This window comes from Python bivittatus, unplaced genomic scaffold (assembly GCF_059951505.1).
Source record: "Python bivittatus isolate LINGU-HERP-01145 unplaced genomic scaffold, Pbiv_v1 ctg000330_np1212, whole genome shotgun sequence".
Taxonomy (NCBI): Eukaryota; Metazoa; Chordata; class Lepidosauria; order Squamata; family Pythonidae; genus Python; species Python bivittatus.
In genome coordinates this window covers 27,087,338-27,107,386 of record NW_028277058.1, presented here as the reverse complement: position 1 = coordinate 27,107,386, position 20,049 = coordinate 27,087,338, and the positions used below count along the sequence as shown (strand labels likewise).

General features: G+C 36.1%; 1 protein-coding gene across 2 annotated transcripts in view; it reads left to right on the top strand.

Annotated features, from left to right (window-relative positions):
* RASSF9 (Ras association domain family member 9) overlaps window positions 1-16,937 on the top strand; it is a 28,803-nt gene extending 11,866 nt beyond the window's left edge. For both annotated transcript variants that reach the window (XM_007440086.4, XM_088141860.1), the window contains exon 2: window positions 15,288-16,937. In XM_007440086.4, the coding sequence (XP_007440148.1) occupies window positions 15,288-16,548 (1,261 nt within the window). In that variant the 3' untranslated portion in view covers window positions 16,549-16,937. The remainder of the gene's footprint in view (window positions 1-15,287) is intronic.
* Window positions 16,938-20,049: the final 3,112 nt, after the last annotated feature.

Here is a 20,049-nt window from a genome sequence, read left to right as displayed (position 1 = left end):
TCTGAGGACTGGACATAATTCACTTTTTTCACCGTTATGTATCTTCAAATGGTCATTAAATGAATGGTCATAAGTCAAGACTACCTGTATATCTACCTTGTTGGAAAAGTGGAAGTCAAATGAAATGTAGGAGGTGGGTCACAATGAACATTATGCAGATAATGACATTCAAAAAATATTTGTGAGGTTTGATATAGATAGTTTTATACTGATGAGTTGATAAACGCATATAGTGAGCATATAACATGAAATAAAATAAAGCTTTTCCTTTAAGTATTGTCACTTTTTAACCCTACAGATATATTATAAGGTTAAGTCTTTAATCCATAGAAGAGGACTACAGAACCATTTGCAATGTGGTCAATGAGGGAAACTGCACAGAAATGAAGGAAAGCTACTGTTTTCAAATAAAACAGCAGATCAGTCCAGATAGTGTCTCAGTTCTCCCCATTAGTGATGTCCCTTAAGCTCTGTGAAATCTCATCACCAAATTCTTTTAATGTGAACACTGACCCTGCCTGTACGCAGCACAGTCCGTTTTATAAATGTTAGTATTTGAGCAATTTCTCATACTTCAAAAGCTTCCTTTGATTAAACAAAGTTATCTATCAGGACCCAGAAAACATGCCTTACCCATTGCAGTGCCTGCCCTCTAGAATGAGGTTCCTCCTAATATCCGGATGGCTCCCACCCTGTTGGTGTTCTGAAGGGCCATAATGACCTGGCTGTTCTCCCAGAGAGCTAGGATGGTTGGTGCCCCTTTGCTGGAGGCTAGTTGTTCGTGGGATGTTTTGTGATTTGCAGAGGATGCCATCTTGTTGTTCTTCCTCTTTCTTTCTCTTTGTCCAACTCTGGTTTTGTTGTCTGTTGCTTTGGTTATATTGTGTTTATATTGTTTAATGTATCACAAGCCACCTAGAGGAATTTGGAGTCAGGCAACATCAAATTCAATAAATAAATAAAGCTTTTAAAGGAATCAGTTTGAATAGATATTGAAGGAAAACATCAGTATTCATCTGTGTGCCAAAATGAAGACATGTCATATCAGCCAAAAGGTTTCACTAAATCTTGAAAACAATACAGAGTCTTATGGCATCTTAAAAACAGACAAGCTTACACAATAGAAGCATTTATGGAACTGGGCTCTAATATTTCAGTTTTTTTAAAAAAAACTTTTGCTGCAACAGATGATATCAGTCAAAACTGAACTGTAATTTAGTGGAATGTTGTATAATCATCTCACCTTATCTACATTCAATATAGGGCAATCACAAATTAACAATGGATGATTAAAGCCCTTTGATTCAGTGCTTTAAACAATTTAAAAATTATCTTTTCATTATTTTGTGCTGTGGAGCTCAGTTCATAAAGCGAAGTCTAATTTCCATCTAATGTCTTCTTCATAATCCAGACTTTTAGGATTCTTTATTTGAGTCTTAGCTAATAACTCACCAACCTGCAAGAATGGACTACCATCAGCATATTTCAGTAACCTGAACTTGAATGTGTTAGCATAAATTTCTCTGTCAATCTTTCTTCCCAATTTACAATTGATGTGGAAATTGGACAAAATTAATCAGGAAAATGTGGGATGAAGCAAAAGTGAAACGGCAATAGTATCCAGAAACAAATACGGATATTTGCCAGAAATCCAGTATTTGTTTTCTGGATACTATTGCCATTTGTGGTGGAATGGCTTACTCAGTTTTCTAGGAATAGCAGTAGGAAGAGTCATGATTGTAGGAAGCTAGAAGAAGATGTACTAGTTTCAAATTATCTGGCCTGAACCCACTTGTCAGCATGCTGTAGAAGTGGGATCAGGCTACCTTTATATTTGTAGACTGTTCTCAATAGAAAGACTGATTGGGTTACTTTCTTTACTAGCAGTTGAAAAGGCCATTGGGTCATGTTCAAGTGTTGCTAGGAGTTGGGCTGTACAAATTTAATAAATAATAATAAATTATGCATAAGACCTATCCATTTTCTCTCTTCGCTTTTGATACATAGCTTTTCTTCACAATTTAACTGCCTTTTATTGGAATGGAGATGAGACTGGTGGGGACATTTTACCTTGTGTGTTATTTTTTCCTTACACAAAAGGAGTTGCTGTAATTATTATTCTCAACCCAAAGCTCAGAGACCTAACAGAATTTTAAAACAGGGCATAAACTATTTTTTTGAAATTCTCCATCAAATCTGGGGGCAGAAAATTAGGTGGAGAGTATCTCTTAATTGTTCAAGAGGAAAATGTGATTTTTCCAACAGTTTCCAAATGCAGAACTCCCCTTTAATGATGCTAGTAGCATAGCTACTGAGATAGGCCAATAGTAGGATCATACCACACCAGTGTTTCTCAACCTTGGCTTTAAGCTGTGTGGACTTCAATTTCCAGAATTCCCCAGCCAGCCATGCTGGCTGGGGAATTCTGGAAGTTGAAGTCCAAACACCTTAAAGCGGCCAAGGTTGAGGAATACTGTATTAGACTCAACCCTTCCATCACCATCTTCATATCACAAAGATAAATAGTCAGGGCAGAACAGATGAAACAGTTTTAGGTGTGCGGAACATATATTAGTCAGGAGAACATGGAGCCTGTGTTAGAGAAACACAGAGAAACAATTTTGCAAGCCGTCTGTTTTGCTTCCATTGCTGTTAGACGGCATTCCAAGGACACCATGGTTCAGCTGCTGTTCTCTTAGAGTCTTAGCAAGAATTTCAAATAAGATCAGTGACCTGCTTTCAGTTTGTTCTGATAGTTTTTTATGCTTTTCATCTGCTGAAAGCAAGACAAAATGTTATCTAAGCAATTCAATAAGCTGTTCACGGATCTTCATGAAAAGCTTATTTAAATTATGCTGAAGTGGTAAGATTAGGGGTTTCCCCCCCCCAAATCATTTCCAATAATTGGAGTGCCCCATTTCAATCCCTTGCTAACTTACGCAAGGTTGACTTTTTTTCTGAACTATCCAGGTGGACCATATGAGGATGCAACACTAGAAAAAAAAATATTGACTTTTCTAGCTTAATAGTCATTGTACAGATGTTCTTCTCTAGTAATAACAGCTTTAAAGCCACATGTGTAATACCCAGGCTGTGAAGACCTGGCTCTTACCCCAGGCATTGGTGCTGGAATGTTAGTTACTGAAGCTCTGGCATGGTTATACCTACCTACCTACCTACCTACCTACCCCTTCCCTCCCTCCCTCCCTCCCTCCCTCCCTCCCTCCCATCTTCCTTCCTTCCTTCCTTCCTTCCTTCCTTCCTTCCTTCCTTCCTTCCTTCCTTCCTTCCTTCCTTCCTTCCTTCCTTCCTTCCTCTCTCTCTCTCTCTCTCTCTCTCTGTACCATATCCTGAATGACAACCAGATTGAAATGGACCCAGAAAATTAAGTCTCTGTCTGAGATGCATCTGGAACTGCAGTGCCACCACTTCCTCAATCACCTTACCCAATAGTGGAATATTTAATACTGGGCTATAAAGATCTTCCAGGTTGAGGGGGGGCTTTTTCAATCAGGATCATAACTGCCTTTTTTAAGCATGCAGGAATACATACAGTAATATACTCAGGAAGCATTGATCATGCCTCTTAACCAACCTGGCCAATTTAATCAGCCAGTAAAGGTGAGGGTTGAAAAATCTAAAAGTTTATCTTTATCCCCTCATATACCATCCACCTTCCTGAGATCCCCAGACTGAAAAGAATCCATACTGTATATACCTGACAGGCAGCTGCCAGGGTAGCCTCTTATGACCTGCCCAACAGCAGAATCCAAACTGAGGTGAATCTGATTAACTTTGACTACAAAAAACAATGCTAATTCATCATGCAAACCTTTGACAGTTCCTACTATCCTCCCATGTCTTGCTGGCAAAGATGCTGCACAGTACACAAAAGCATTGCCACCTTATTCCGTGGAGATACAAGAGAGGAAGAAATGTAATCCTCCTTCACGGCACCTTCTGTTGTGGAATAGGATTTCAAATGGATCCTCACTCCATTTTTGGCCCAACAGTTTTGAGAATTCCTCCATTTGTTCTGGCCAATGAGATGATTTCATATAGCTTACTATACATTAATAGCTCTTCATTAGCAAGATTCATTTATAGAAATTTGTAGGAGATTGCCTTGAATTCCAAACTGTATCTATTGGCAAGGAATTACAGCAGTTGTAATTCTTCTCATAGGGAGGGCACCAGAGTATGGAAGGCTCTATAGATGCATGGCAATTAGTCATATTATACAAATCAGTACTTCTTTTTTTTAAGGACAATTAATTTTACTAAAATTATTATTCAAAGGTCGTGCTCTATACCTTCCACTAGCAAAATCTTTCAGATCTGTAAATCTGTTATCTCAAAAGCACACAGAAGTTCTTGGCCTGTCCGTAGTCATAAAGACTTTCCATCATCAGCAACTCTATATCATGGGATAATGTGTTTTCGTCCCATGTTTCTTATGAAATTAACACTGTAATTTAATAGTTATTTAATTTTATCAATGCAGCAAGTCAGTTGTAAGAAAAAGTGACTGTTCAAGATTACCCAGTGGGCTTCATAAATGAGCATGGACTTGATCTCAGTGCAAGTCCAATAATCTAATCTAGTGGACAATCTGGTTCTGAGATAATTATTTAGATAAATTTTACAATAGTTAACGGCAGAAAAAGTATAATAAATTTTAGCTTAATTAGTACAAAACTGTGATGGTAGAGTATGCAATAATTTTGAAATGTTGAGGTTACTCCTCCCAATGGGTAAAAAAACCCCACAATTAATTTGATACTAACATGGATTAATACATTTAATTTGAAGTATTTCAGTGCCCTTAATTTGTATTTAAGATGACAAACTCATTCCATATTGTTTCTGTTGAAAGCAAATGACTGTGAAAAGCACTTTTAACAATAACGTCTGGCTTACCTCATCCCATATTCTCCAAATAGGAGGCATTTGATGTATCCATTTATGTGGAAAAAGTGCAGAGAACAGTACAGATAAAAAAGAAAAAAGATATATAAAGAAGTGACTTCTGATCTTCTTTACAGGAGTTGCAAACAAACTTATTATCCCTCCTCCCTTTTCAAGCTTGTATTACGTGGTTCCCTTCTTCCCATATTCAACCTTTTATAATCAGCAAATCCATGTATCACCAATTCTTTTTTTTTCTATTTTCAGCAAAAAGTCCATAAGGAGTTTCCAGTCTTTTATAAAAGTACTAATTGTTTCATCCCTGACCTTAAAGACCCTTTTGTATGTATATCAATTAATTATATTGTGCCTGACAGTTGCTTCAAGGTAAGCTGCAGGTATAAACTTTTATTGTTAGTTGGGTGGGTTAAAGAAAAACAGATTTAAACAAATAGACCTGTAGAATAAAAGTTATCAGATAATATTAGAAGAACAAAAATAATCAAAATCATCTTTGCATGTGCATGTTATGGGTGATCTTTTTAGAATATGGAGTCTGGTAGCATTTTTCAGACTAACCAAATTTACCAGGGCTTTTGCCTGGAGTAGAATGATTGGCATTTAAGGTGCTATCAGGTTCTTCGTCTATTTTGCTGCCTTGAAGCAACATCCTAACAGACTCACTTACCTATATCTTCCTATCATACTTCTTAGATAAATTAATCAGAGTATTACACCAATAAGCCAGTCTCAAGTAGAACAAATCTGATGATCATTTGTTCTACTTGGAAAATATGGAGATTCATTTCACATTTTATTTTATTCTACATGTTTTTATTCAAATTGTATCTTTTAATGTGTTTCATTGCAAACTGTCCAGACAGCTTCAGCTATTGGGTGTTTTTTAAAAAAATATATATATGTAAAGAAATTAACAAATTCCAGCACATGTGAAAGGCATCAGAGTGGGGAAGGCTGTTGCATGAAACGAATAGGGGGAGAAAGATGGGGAAAGGCGCTTTGAAAATTAGAGCAAAAGGCAGTTCTAACTGCCATCACAAAGATATCTTCAACCCGTATACTTTTATTCCATATAAGTGAACGTCACAACACAAGCTGTACTGCTTACACTCTTGTGCGTGATGCCTTAATGCAAGTACCAAAATGGCATTGTGTGTATTGTAATGCATGCTGTGTAATTTGCATCTTCCTTCTCCAGATGGCCATTTTCTGGGTGCAGTTCAAAACACTGGTTATGTATAAGGTCCTATGTTGCTTGGGATTTTGCTGTCTATAAGACTACAGTACCTGCTCTTAGTACAATCTGCTTATCTGGTAAGAGCTAACAGAAAGAGCACATTCCAGGTGCCTCTACCTTGGGATTTTTAATGAAAAAGGACCCAGTGATGAGTCTTTTGTGTTATGGTCCCTTTCCTCTGGAACAGTTTACCCCCTGTCAGATTTTGTAGCTATGTGAACTGAAAGTGATATCTCCCATGCAAATTATGTACTATTGTCACTGCTTAGTTATCCTAAATATGATTTAAGCCTGGGATCTCTTAATATTGTCCTGCTTGTTCAGAGAGATCCATAATGCATTTAAGTAACAGAATCCTTTTCTCTTGCTTGGAACTCCCCTATCCATTTCTAATCTGCATTTTGGAATCCTATTCCATGTATCAGGGTGATAGAATACTTTGGACCAGCTGCACAGATACATGCTTTGTGTGTGTATTCTAAATGAATCTGGTTCAAGGTAAGACATACTGAAATTGTAAAATGCAAACATGTCAAATTCTTAAAATGACTATCCAGTTAATCAAGCTAAAATGAAGCATGCTTCATTAAATGCCAGGGGTTTGTTCAAACTTGCTCTTTCCACATGGGCTATTTATTCAGGCTTTAGTCCAAGCTCATTGTAAAGCAATTGTGTCTGCATCTTGTGAGCTCAGGTGACAGAAACCTGATTCTGTTATGCACTGCAGTTCCCATTTGTTCATTACTTCGTTGTCATAGAGCTCCAAAAGATAATGATAAATAAGGGCATTTTACACCACAGGTTACTTCAATTGCATGTTTGTAGTGTCATTTGATTATTTTGAGAATGTGATGACACTAGATGAATTATGCTGTCAATATGAGGTCCTATTTTTCTATTATACTTAGGCACGGATGCCCAGGCAGATGCAACACAGAGAGAAGAAGGAAGCTGGAAATTTAGGCAGTGGAAGAAAAGTGGGTGGAGGAGCAGGGGGAGAGCTGTTGCTGGCAATAATGAACAGAAGAGACCTATGAAATAAATCAAGAATACTAAGAAATAATAATGAAGAAGTGTAAGGCAATTTAAGGAAAGCTTATTTGTAAAAAAAAAAAAAACTTTTTAAGGAAGTTAGAGTGTGCTGATGAAAAATGTCAGGGCTAAGTTGTAAGAGTGCTTTTAGGATTTTGGTTTTCAGGAAACCCATTTCCATGAGATTAACTGGATAACTGCGACGTCATGGCTAAATGAATAATATAGGTGGATTGGCTTGATATTTAACTTTTATTTATCCGTTTTGTTAATCTTGTCCCCTGATTCAGATTCAGTTCAATTACACCATGTTATGTTTGAGTATAGGCTGATAGTCAGATTGAATGTTTCATTTGCAAGTACAAGATTCCAGACAGGGTTGTAAAATTCCTGTCTGATGTTTTGGGAGGTTGCAGTCACTCAATGTCAAGAATTCTGGGCTAGATGGAGCAATGGTCATAATTAGGATGTCAGTTTCCTGTGTTCCAGTTTAGCTATGTGATCTTTGAGTATTCTTCCTTCTTCAATTTGTCCCTGACCTGAAAATTCATCATGGGTTAATCAAGCTTAGAAAACTACAGGTTATCTGTCTTGTGCCTTATCCAGATAGCCATAGAAGATGTACTGATTCATTTGGCTAGCATTTCCACATAAGGAAACTTAAGGGGATTGTGTGTGTGTGTGTGAGTGAGTAAGAGAGAGAGAAAGAGAAATGTGTCATATCCTTTTAAGCAATATGTCTGCAGAATTTAATCACAAAAGGCTATAAGCATAAAGGAAAGTAGATATACAGTAAATACATAAGTTTACTTGCAGTTTGATTAGGACTATCAGTTGTGCTATTTTACCTCTACCATGAAAGAGCCTTTGAAAAGTTAGAAAAGAAATAACCAGCATACCTAGGATTCAGTGTTCCATAAGCCTGGAGCATGGAAAGCTTTGAATTTCAAATGAAATGCAGTTGTAACTTGAATACTCCTGCCTTGAAAGCTTTGACAAATCCTTATTTGTTTACTGCTTAAAATATACTAAAAAGGGGGAAACTCCAAATGAAAGCCTGGCTTGAATACACTTTTGATTTTGTAGAGAACAAATGATAGGGATCTCTTCTTGGAAATGTTGTTTTAAATTGTAGCCAGTGCACTGTCTGACTAAGGATTACAGTTAGCAAGCATTGAAGCTGAACCTTGGAGATTATTTCTAGGTTTTTTTGGACCGTCTGTGGTTACTTAGCAAAGATGACTCCATGCTGCATCTCTCTCTCTGTGTCCCTCTCTCCTGGCCAATGGAAGGCTTCCAGACTGAATGCCACACTTGTCATAAAACTAAAGAAAAGACGTGTTTACTCTTCTTAGTAAGCAGAGGAGAAGGGAAGATCAGAGGGAGAAAATGCTAGGGAAAAAAGCATACCTGGGAAGGGGGAACAGAAGAGCCAGAAACTGGAGATACAGAGCATCTGGAGGGCATTTGGCAGTACCGTTGCTCATGATTGACAGATTCTAGACCTGAAGCTGATCATCGGAGTCCTGCCTCACAGTGTCCTCTCTTCCTAAACAATATATTGTAATCTTCTGGACAAAAATCCCTGAGAAAAGTTCTTTGCTTTGACGGTATAGCTTTCTAGGTATGGAAATGTTAACTGGACTGGTACAATCCAGGAAAAATATAAATTGCACTGCACCTCATTTCGGAACACACTTTATTTATTTATTTGCAGGATGGTTGCAAAATAAATTGATAGAATAAATAAATACATTTTACAATATTGGTAGGCTGCCTCAAACTTGGAAGACTCTCAGCAGAGTACAACAAGGGCAAAAGCAAAAGTATAAAATCCAGTACGTAGTGCCCACAATAAATTAAACTAAGACCAAATGCATGTTGGAACAGCTTTAGTTTATGAAATACCAACAGGGTTAGGACAGTGTTCCATACACTGAGGACCATTACTGAGAAGGGCTGTTTCTTGGTCTACACCCTGTGCATAGGATAAAGGCAGAGGGCTGTAATAGACCCTTTCTTGATAATACAACCAGTAGAACAGTGTCAAATGATAATGGGAAACAGTTCATTTCTTCATAAGAACACATGCCATGAAGCATTTCCTTGACAATAATTATTAATATATAAACTTCAAGTTGGATGGTAAAGCAAAAATGTTTATGATGTGAAATTGTTATTGACAAAGAAAAGCAGAGTTCAGAGTATCTTTGCTGAGTATTACCAGGATTATCTATAATTAAAGAATTATTATATAATCTGCCTGAGAGGACCATATGATATTAGACCTTATTGATTTAACCTTATGAAATATGAGTTGACAAAGAGCAGATGCTTTAGATCTTCCAGTTTTAAGATGCTGCTTGATACCTTTGGTATTAACAACTGTCTAAAGATGAAAGAAATAGTAAATTTAGCTGAAAGGTTTAAAGTACTTACTGATTAGTAGCATGCCTATAACTCAGAGATTGAATAAAATAACTTCTAAATCCCCCTGTATTCTTTGACTGAGTTATGACTCAACATAGGATATATATGTGTGTGTGTGTGTGTGTGTGTGTGTGTGTACTTGTGTGTGTGTGTTTGATTGATTTGGGTCAATATTAGGATAGGCAGGGGTGATCCCTGGATAATCCATGTAATACAAAGACTCCCATCATCAATTTTTCATATGTTTGCTTCTAAGGTGGAGTAGTTATTCAACGGAGAAATCCTCATTCTGTAAGCTGAGAGACCAGCGCTGCCCTCCTTTTCAGCATATTTCCCCTGTTTCTGCTGACCTTCCAAGTCTGAACAGTCTAGTGAACAGTTCATAGATGGATTTATTCTATACTGCATGACATTCAGTATTGCAGAGTTCCCCATTCAGCTATAATGATGAAGGGGTTTTCAAAGACAGTTGTGAATATCTGCTGTTACATTACTTTCATGCCAAATAGCTATGCTATTGACTACTGCTGGTTAAGCATACCACTATCACTACATTAGGTTAACGTCATGCTCACCCACTATAGCTAGAGCAGAGGGATTGTGCTGCAAAGTTCACAAGATAAAATGATGACAATGATCATGATTAGCCTTTTAGAATTAATTATTGAATTCAAGCCAAGTTGGTGAATCCCCTTATCCTCTACAAATTTCATTTTGAAATTAATTACTGTTAAGTACCTTAAAGCATTAGGGCATGTGGGTATTACCTATATTGTAAAGCAGATAAAAACATGTATAACTACCCAGAAATGATAACAGCACAAGTTTACCTCTGATTCCCTTCCTTCTATCTCTATATTCTGATAGAAGCTATTCTATAATAGCTTCTATCAGAAGCTATTAATGGATATTGCCTTTGCCCAATAGGCTTCCATTCAAATTGGCCAATATTATCTTCTTAGGTTAGAGATAATACACATACACATAGCCTGTATATGAAATATTAAGTAGTGCTTACAAATGCGTGACTCACTCTTATTTCTGGCCTGTATCATTTTCCCTGGTCTTCATCTCTCAGCCCTTTGGTTCCCATTTCTGCATTAATTAGTAGATTTTTACAAAAAGAAAGAAAAAATCCCACTTAGGTACTCATTAAGGTGAAGATCTAATAATTTCATACCAGATTTCTCAAAGATTGAATCTGAAATATCCATAATGTTGCTTTCTCTCAGCCAGATATTTGTTTATTTCTTCCATCATCTCAGTGTAATTTTTTTTAGTTTGACAAGCTCAGAGATTAAAGTAACCAATCTCCTTTTTAGGATGTCAGACTTTATTAACTAAATATCTTTATCCCTAGTTTCCTCCAGACTGCATAATTCAATTTATAATTGAAAACCATAATCATTTTTAATATCATCTCACTAGTAACCCTCTCTTTCAGAAAGAGATAGCCTGAGATAGTGAGATGTTTACGACTAGCCAGAACATCTGTAAAGTGGCACAAAGAGCTTCAATTTGTATAACTTCCATTTTAAATTTCTGTTACAATGGAAGACTGGACACATATTGACTGGCTTTATGAGATGGGTAATGTTCTCACATCTTAAAATACTAGAGAGCCTTTTGTGTGTGTGTGTGTTCATTTATGGCATTTAGAGGGATGATGAAATGACAACTGAAGTAAATCTGGTTTTTTGTAGGACCGGCCAATTTGTAATACCATAGAATTGTAGCATTAGAAGATGACCTAGTGAATTGTCTAGAGCAGGACATCCTTTGTATAAAGGATTTCCTGACAGATGCCTGCCCATCCCTTGCTGAGATCTTTCCATAATCTCTCTCTCTCCCTTTCTCTGATTTTAGACTTTAAGAGATGAAGAAAGGCTTTTTTCCAATACAAACATACATAAAGGCTGTATACACAGGTACAATTCCCACTTTGTTCCTAGCCAACAACAAAATAAAACCCTTTTATTTTAACTTTTAAAAGGCTACTATGTTGATCCAGTCTACAGTATCATCTTGTATCACACATTCGATAGCTGTTGTTTTCCACTCTGATTAACTAGCCCCTTCCTACAAGAGCATCGATTCTTTGAGTTTTTAAGTTTTAGATTTCCACTAATTAGATAGCATTTATCAGCCCTATTCAGCATGCTTATTCCTTATGCATTTATTTTTAAAATAATGTTTTACAGCTTAAAATTCAAAGAGCTATTCAATGAAATTAATGTGCATTTTGGATTTTTGTTTTGTTTATTTCAATTCATTATATTCCAAAACAGAGGCTCTGTATAATTTTTACTTAGTTTACTTAACTTAATGTTATCTGTAACTATAATAGTAAAGTTTTTCTATTTCGTTCCCATTAAAACCATTTTTTTACTTCTTTACTTTTTCTTTCAACATTTGTATTGTTTTTATTCTTTAAAAAAAATTATTTAATGAAAATTATATATATATACAGTATATATATTTAAAAAGAACCATTGAAATGGAGATTTTTGGACACATTCTTTTTTGTCACTGCCCTTTTGTTTTTTATTAGCATCTTATAATTATTTGTGAAAATAATAATCACTCCATCAGTTCATCTGATTCAGAATATATTAACATTTCTGCAAAATAACTGTATTAAAAAATTAAAAGCCATTTATTTTCCCTCAAATTGAAGAATGGTGAACAAAAATCAGAAGAGATTTTGGCAAAACCTTATGCATAATATAAACTAAAAAATATTTTGCAAAATTAAAAAAAAGAAAAATTATAACTTCTAATATCTACTTACATCATTAATAATAATAATAATAGTAGTAGTAGTAGTAGTAGTAGTAGTAGTAGTAGTTTATATGCCACCGAACTCCTAACAATTCTACATGGCTCACAATAATCAAACAAAGAAACTGCAATAAAATCAATAAAAGTTAAAAGTTGGCAGGTGTGACAGACCAGATGGAATGAAGTGAGAGGTCTCACTCTTCTTGCCAATGAAGAGCCAGGTCTTCACAGCTCTTCTGAAGAGCAGCAGAGTAGGGGACATCTGGATCTCGGGGAAAACCTCATTCCAGAGGGCAGGCACTGCTACAGAGGTGACATTGCTTAATCAAAGAACCCAGAACATGCCAACCTTGTAAGCCTTTAATTAGCCAGGCAGATACTATGGGGGACAGGCAGATAATTTATGTTATAATCTGTAAGTGCTGCTTTCAGTGCTGATGGAGAAAGGGCAGAAAGAAAGGAAAACCACACTCTCCATTGCAAGTTTTACAGCCTTCCTTTCACTCATATGCTTTGACGAAAAACAAATTCCATGTCAGTGATTTTAATTAAGGTTCAAGCATTCATTGTAGACTGGGAAATTTGCAGTCTGGAGCATTCCTGTTGAATGTTAGACCTGTTTGATCAAGCTATTTTTCAAGAAACTATATTCCATTCCCCCCTCCCTCATGGTTTTCTGTTTTTTTCTTTTCTTTTACCCCAAGTCCAACAGCCAGCATGTTCACTGAACATGTTCAGTTCTCACGGAGGTGCCTTTTTTATATATCTTTGAGTGCTCACCTCTCACATATACTTTATTTATTCACTGAAAAATATGTTAATGTGATAGCAGGGTATCTTTGGCAAATCCAGGCACTGGGTAAAACCTAGAAAGAAGTGCCTCTGCAAGAGCTAATTTTAAATGACATATGGCTGCAAACACTGCAAGTAGTTCAAACAGACTGCTTGATCCTATATTCTCATTTAATTAATATATCATGCAGAGGGGGAAGTAGGTAGCTGAAATAAGCCTTCCTAATGATCTTGGGTGGAACTGTGATTTCTATGCAATGTCACCTTAATGAGTTTGCTTTTTACTACTATTACTCATTGCCCACAGATGCATTTCCTTGCTTTTCCTGACTTCCCTGTTTTGTTTTTCATCTTTGAGTAGACATCTGTCAAATGACCATTTCTAAGTTCTGTCTATACCTTGTGTCTTATCGATGCCCTTCATTTTCCGTATATTTCAACAAACCTATTTTCTGTATAGTTCAGAGTTTCTGTGAAGAAGTCCACATAGCCTACTTCAAAGACAAAAAAACCCAACAACTTATGCATCCAAGAAAACATGCAACTTAGGGAAATTACAGCACACACATAAGAAAAGAAATGCAACTCAAAAGTGTGGATACATTGTATTTTATCCTTCAGATTAGATTTAATTTATTTATATAAAGCATTTGTAGTTTGCCCTTCAGGAAACTGCACAGAACAGCTTGCTTGCTTGCTTCATTGAGTCATTGATTCATTCCTTTCATATATGTCTTGCTTTTTCTCAGTCAGCTTAAGTGAGTTTACAAGGTGCTCTTCCAGCACTTCATTTTACTTCCACAAAATACTGTGAGGTGGGTTTGGATGGCTGGGAGTGGGGGGAGAGCCACGTTACCCAGTGAATTCTGTAGGAACTTGAACCTCGGTCTACTCAGGCCAACTCCAACATTATAATCAGTGCCTTATTTATTTATTTATTTATTTATTTAGCAGACTTATCCCTGCCCATCTCCCCCCAATGGGGGATTCTGGGCGGTTTACAACAAATTAAAACAAATACATAATAAAAATTTATAAAAAAGAAAAACACATTTACACAAGATGGAAGGAAGGGGCCAATGGAAGCAACACCAGGCCTCTATGGGGCTAGCCAACCCCATTTCTGATTACCTCCCTCCCCGCCCCAGGCCAGATGGCAGAGCCAGGTCTTCAAATCCCTCCGAAAGGCCGGGAGTGAGGGGGGCTGTCTCACCTCTGGGGGCAGGATGTTCCAAAGGGTGGGGGCTACAGCAGAGAAGGCCCGCCTTCTGGACCCCGCTAGTTGGAGTTCTTTTGCCAAGGGGGTCCGGAGCATGCCCTCTCTGTGAGATCAGGTGGGATGGGTTGAAATCATGGGGGATTGAAATCTTATGCTGACTCTGCATTATATTCTGTATAATAGTTAGGGTTAGGTTGGGGTTAGGGTTGAGAATTACATGACAATTACTGCAATGTACTGTATATAAGCATATGATTAAAGATTGATCATGCATATTTTTATAACAGATTATAAAATGAATTTATCCTACAATTTTTTATTATATATATAAAATTGTAGGATAAATTCTCCTGGGATTCTTGACCCCCTTTTCTGTATAATTTTGCAGTTGTTCTATTCTGTTAGACTCTCAGTGATGTCATCCTGCTATAAAGAGGTTGGCTTGAATCTTCCCAAAATTATTCCTTCAAATAATTTTGTTTTTTTTAATATTGTAATAAAAATAATTATTTAAATTATTTTTGAATAATTTAAAAAAAATGTTCATGGGCATAGAGTCTGGCACAGTCATAACCATTTTAATCTTCCAAGTTATCTTAAGATTCCAGAGTCTGCCTACAGTTTTGGGGTTTGCGGGGAGGGAACATATTTTATAATTAAACAGAAAAAGAAAATTTTTAAAAAGGAGGGAAGAAAGCAAAACAGCAAACATACAAGCACATTTATTAACACTTCTCAAATGTGTATATCTGTATAGAAAGTTTTACACAACAGTTTCAATGCATGATGACCATATTTCATTATAATCTAGAGTTTGCTCAATGCTACAATTTGGCTTATAAAATATTTTTGTTTCTTTAACTTCAGATCACCTGTGAAAGAAATGGATTCTTGTGAACGAGAAATCATAGTCTGGGTTTGCCAGGAAGAGAAGATTGTCAGTGGGCTGACTAAACGCACAACTTGCATGCAAGTAGTTGAAGCTTTGCTGGAAGAACATCAGGCCACCTTTGCTGAGAAGAGATTTCTCTTTGGGCAACCTAAAGATTATTGCATTATAGAAAAATGGAGAGGTTCTGAGCGGGTCCTTCCACCTCTCACAAAAATGCTCAGACTCTGGAAAGCCTGGGGGGAAGAGCAACCTAATTTGCACTTTGTCTTGGTCAAGGCAGATGCTTTTCCCCCCTTGCCTTTGTGGAGGACATCTGAAGCCAAGGTAGTCCCAAACCTAGAAACACACTGGGATATCAGTCCAGCAAATTATATGAAGATGTTGCCAGTGGACAAGCAAAAGAGAATTCTTAGAAAAACCTTCCGGAAACTGGCCAAACTTAAACAGGACGGAGTTCTGCAGGAGAGGGACAATATAGAAACATTAATTCATCTCATCCTTTCTCAAGACCATACTATTCACCAACAAATCAATAGAATGAAGGAATTAGATGTGGAAATTGAAGAGTGTGAAGCCAAATTCCATCTAGATCGGCTTGAAAGCGATGGGGAAAACTATGTTCAAGAGTCTTATTTAACGCCTTCTTTTAGCAATTCTGAACAGCAAATGGAAATGCCTCACAACAATCAGCAGGAAAGTTCAAGCAAATGTGATGGGATTTTACAAGTGGAAGAAGGACTAAAGCACCACAAGTTAATGATTGAAAAGCTCTCTGCTGAAATTGAACAAGAAGTTAAGGAAACTGAAAAAAATGGAGACGTATGGACAGAAGATGCTTCTAAAAGTGAAGTGGAGAATTCGGATGTAGAAAGTGTTAAGAATGAGCTGGAGAGAAGTATGAAAGATGCCCTAAGGATTCACTCTCAGTTGAACTGCATCCAGCAGGAACTAAAATATAGGGACTTGATGCTTCAAAAGAAGGAGAAAGAATATGAACTACTTGTAGAAGAGCTTAGTGGTTTGCATGCTAAAGACAAAAATGAATCCAGGTGCCCAACCAGCGAAGAGAAAACAGAGGACAACGAAACTGGTACAAACAACTTTCCAGGAACAGATCATCTTCACAAAATGACTAACTTAGACATAAATGATACAGACTCTGACACTGGAATCAGTTCTGCTCACAGCCAAGACTCAGAGACAGCTATAGGAGATACGTTGCTGTTGTCCACATAATTGACAACCTTTATTTTAACTGAGGCTAATTTAATATTTGCACCCTAAAAATCTCACATAGAAAATGTGGCATTTTTTCTATTAAATCTAGTTCTAATGGGATATGTTTCCCTGATTTTTTTTTAATAAAAATCAGACAAATCAGAAATAGAGCTAAACCTTAGAAACAGAGAGGAGGATACAGTAAAATTATATTCCCTTTTTCAAATAATATACCAAATTCAACTGTATTATTGATCATGTAGATACAGAGCATCTTGGTGAAGATGGGCTGAGGTCTAAGTCCACGTAGCAATACAAGTTCTCCTTTGTATGCATTATCTGTCCATAGAATTCCCTGGGGAATATTGGCTTTTGTTTTTATATACTGATTCACTGCCAATTCAGTGCAATATCAACATGGATACTTTGCCACACACAGTATAATCTTTGAATGTCTTTCTCTGATACTTGCAGAAAATGCACTGTATTAGAGGGAACAGTACAGCAGACGTCTTGTGCTGCATTTTATTAAATCGCAAAACAATGTTCAGAAGTTGCTATTCCAGTCAAAGTTCTTGAGCTGCATATAAGCAATGTTTTTGTCAAATGTTCAATAGAATTGTTTACTACTGTTGCATATCTCTAAATAAGATGTAGATTTTACAGATCAGTTTTTTTTCTAAATATAAAAGTAAGAAAAATATATTGAAGATGGATGAAGAAAATAAATTTCACAGTGCCATAGGGCTAAATAAGAATCTAATAATTTAACTCTTTAACTAGCATATACTAGTTAAGCAAGAACAGGTTAGGTCAGTGCTTGAATATATGTTGTAGATGAGGCCTACCAGACCAATAGTCCCAGATTACAGCATGTGAATGCTATTTATCTTGGACCAATGTAGTGATACAGTGAGAAAGGCCATCAATAAGGCCACAATCTAGAATGGACAATAGAAGCATTATTTGTATGTTTAACTTTTTTTTTCTTTTACATTCTGACTTGATGTTTCACTTTTTGCAAACATCAATTATCTACCTTGTTGTTATTGTTTTTAATGACTGGGAAAATTCTCTTCTTTGGGTTCACCCATCCCCCTGAATCTACAGATTAATCTCTGGATGTTATGAAGAGATTTTCCTTAAATATTTCTTTTTGCTGACTAATTTTTTTTAAAAAGTGTGGCTGAATCACTTGATGTTATACTGAATGCCTTCATGGGAACATTTTTGAGCTCTATTACCTATTTGTTCCTAGTGGAAACATAGATGACTAGCAGTACTGTTATCATAGTTTTATAATAATTTATTATATATATATAGACACACACACACTATAATTTTCAAGTCTCTGCTATTGAAAATATGCTAACCTGTATTATTTGAAGAATTGCTGCGGTTCATGTAATATATAAAAAGATAATTTTTCATACCTTTGGCAATGTAAAAAAAGAAGTTTGCTTGATTCTTTTAAATGCCATTAGATTGGGAATCAGAATTAAACTTACCAAATTTATTTTGCAAACTTTGAATGGGTTTCAATATTCACTTCAGACCCAGTTAAGTTCCACCCTTTATCTCCACGTCATCACTTCAACTTGTATTCAAGGCTTACTAATTTAGGGATGCTCACTGTTTTATGGGCCACCAGCAGTTAGGAGTTCATCCAGTGCATACCCATTTTAAAGAAATAGGATTGACTGATGTGTGCCTCCACTGCTCCTATTCATGTATTAATATGTTTTTCTTGGATAGCCCCACAGTTGAGTTAAATCTAAAGTACAACATTTGTCAGTTGTCATCTCCTTTTCTTAAGACTTTTTGTGTATCTGAATTTTTTTTACAGAATAAGTAGCCACCAGATTTCATTCTATAACCCATATGGATATTCACATACTCTTTTTACATTAAGTTATAAATGTTGGGTGAAAAGTAATCTATAGAATCTTGCAGAAGACAAATACCTACTTTATAGTAGTTATTTGAAAACCAGCCCACATAACAGTTGCTTTGAAATTTTCATGGATGTAGCAACAGTGGATGTATGAGACTTTTTTGTCCTCTGCATTCAAGTTTCTTTCAAAGTGGAAGTGAGGAGAGGCAGGAGAATCAGTGTCTCTGAATGGTATATATTTCTATCTCCTGCCTAAAAAATTTTAAACATTGAGGAGGGGGGATGTAGGAAGTATGGGTGATTCAAGTTTCTTCTCTTACCTTCTCCATGAAGTGCCTTCAGTTATAACCAGAGCCCATTAAGATAAACAAAAGCCTAGCCCAATCCTATGCATATTCATTTTAAAGTACTCTCAGTACAATGAAACATATTCAGGGTTTACTCCTAATATAACTGCATTTTCATTTCAGTGAACCTTGTAGCCACTGACTTCTTAGCTGGATTCATGTTACACTAAATTATGGTTTGTCTTAAAGAATCACTTCCCCAGCATCCCTTCACAACACTAGAGTGTACATTTTCAGAATAGTTATACTTTGGTTTTGATGTTTTAAAGGGATAAATTGTGCCTTACAAGGGTTAAGACACCCATTCTATTTGTAACCCATCAGGAATAAGCTGAATATTTTGGCACTGCCCTTCATTTGAAATTATATCACTGGCATCTCCATGTAGCTATGGAGACTATGTTTTTGAAATATAATTTCTGGCCACAAGAAAATTGCACACATTTAATTATAAAAATGGTTTGGAACAATGTTCCAAACAAAACCTGAACAAAGGACATAAACCAGATTTTGGCCTAATTATGATGTAAACCCAAACTGTATTGTACCCACTAAAACATGTGAAAGATGACTTGAAATTTTGGATATATTATTATATTCTATTTTATCCACTTGGATATATCCTAAATGATCGTAGTTGGATGGAAGTTCCAAAACATTTAGGATTGGGTATACAATTCATTTGAAAGTTTGTTTTGCAAAAATGAATTAGATTGGAAGATTTTCTTGCTCTCAGGATAGAGTTACAAAAGTGATTTAGTGTGGCAGTTCACTAAAGATAATGGAAATATCATCTTTGGACCACCTAATCCAAACATCAATTATCTACCTTGCAAACATCAATTATCTACCTTGTTGCTATTGTTTTTAATGACTGGGAAAATTCTCTTCTTTGGGTTCACCCATCCCCCTGAATCTATTCTTATGTCCCACTGAACTCAATAGGGGTTTACTCATTAATAAATTTCCTATTAGTTTTAGTGGTAATTAACAAGTAATTTTCATTGGTGAAAGGGCCAGAGGCTAAAACCTGCTCACAAATCATTTCTTTGCATTCTATTGTAATATGTGTAAAAACATTTCTCACTGAGTGTCATGATATTTTTTCCAGATTAAAAAGGAACGGTCAAATTAAAATATTTATGATAACTGGCAGGTTAACTAACAACCACTGTTACTTCTATCAAGAATGCTGTTGAAGAATTTAATTAGCATTAATTTGTATAGAAATAACATGGGCAATAATTAGAATTATTTTCTGTGTGTTCCAAATAAAAC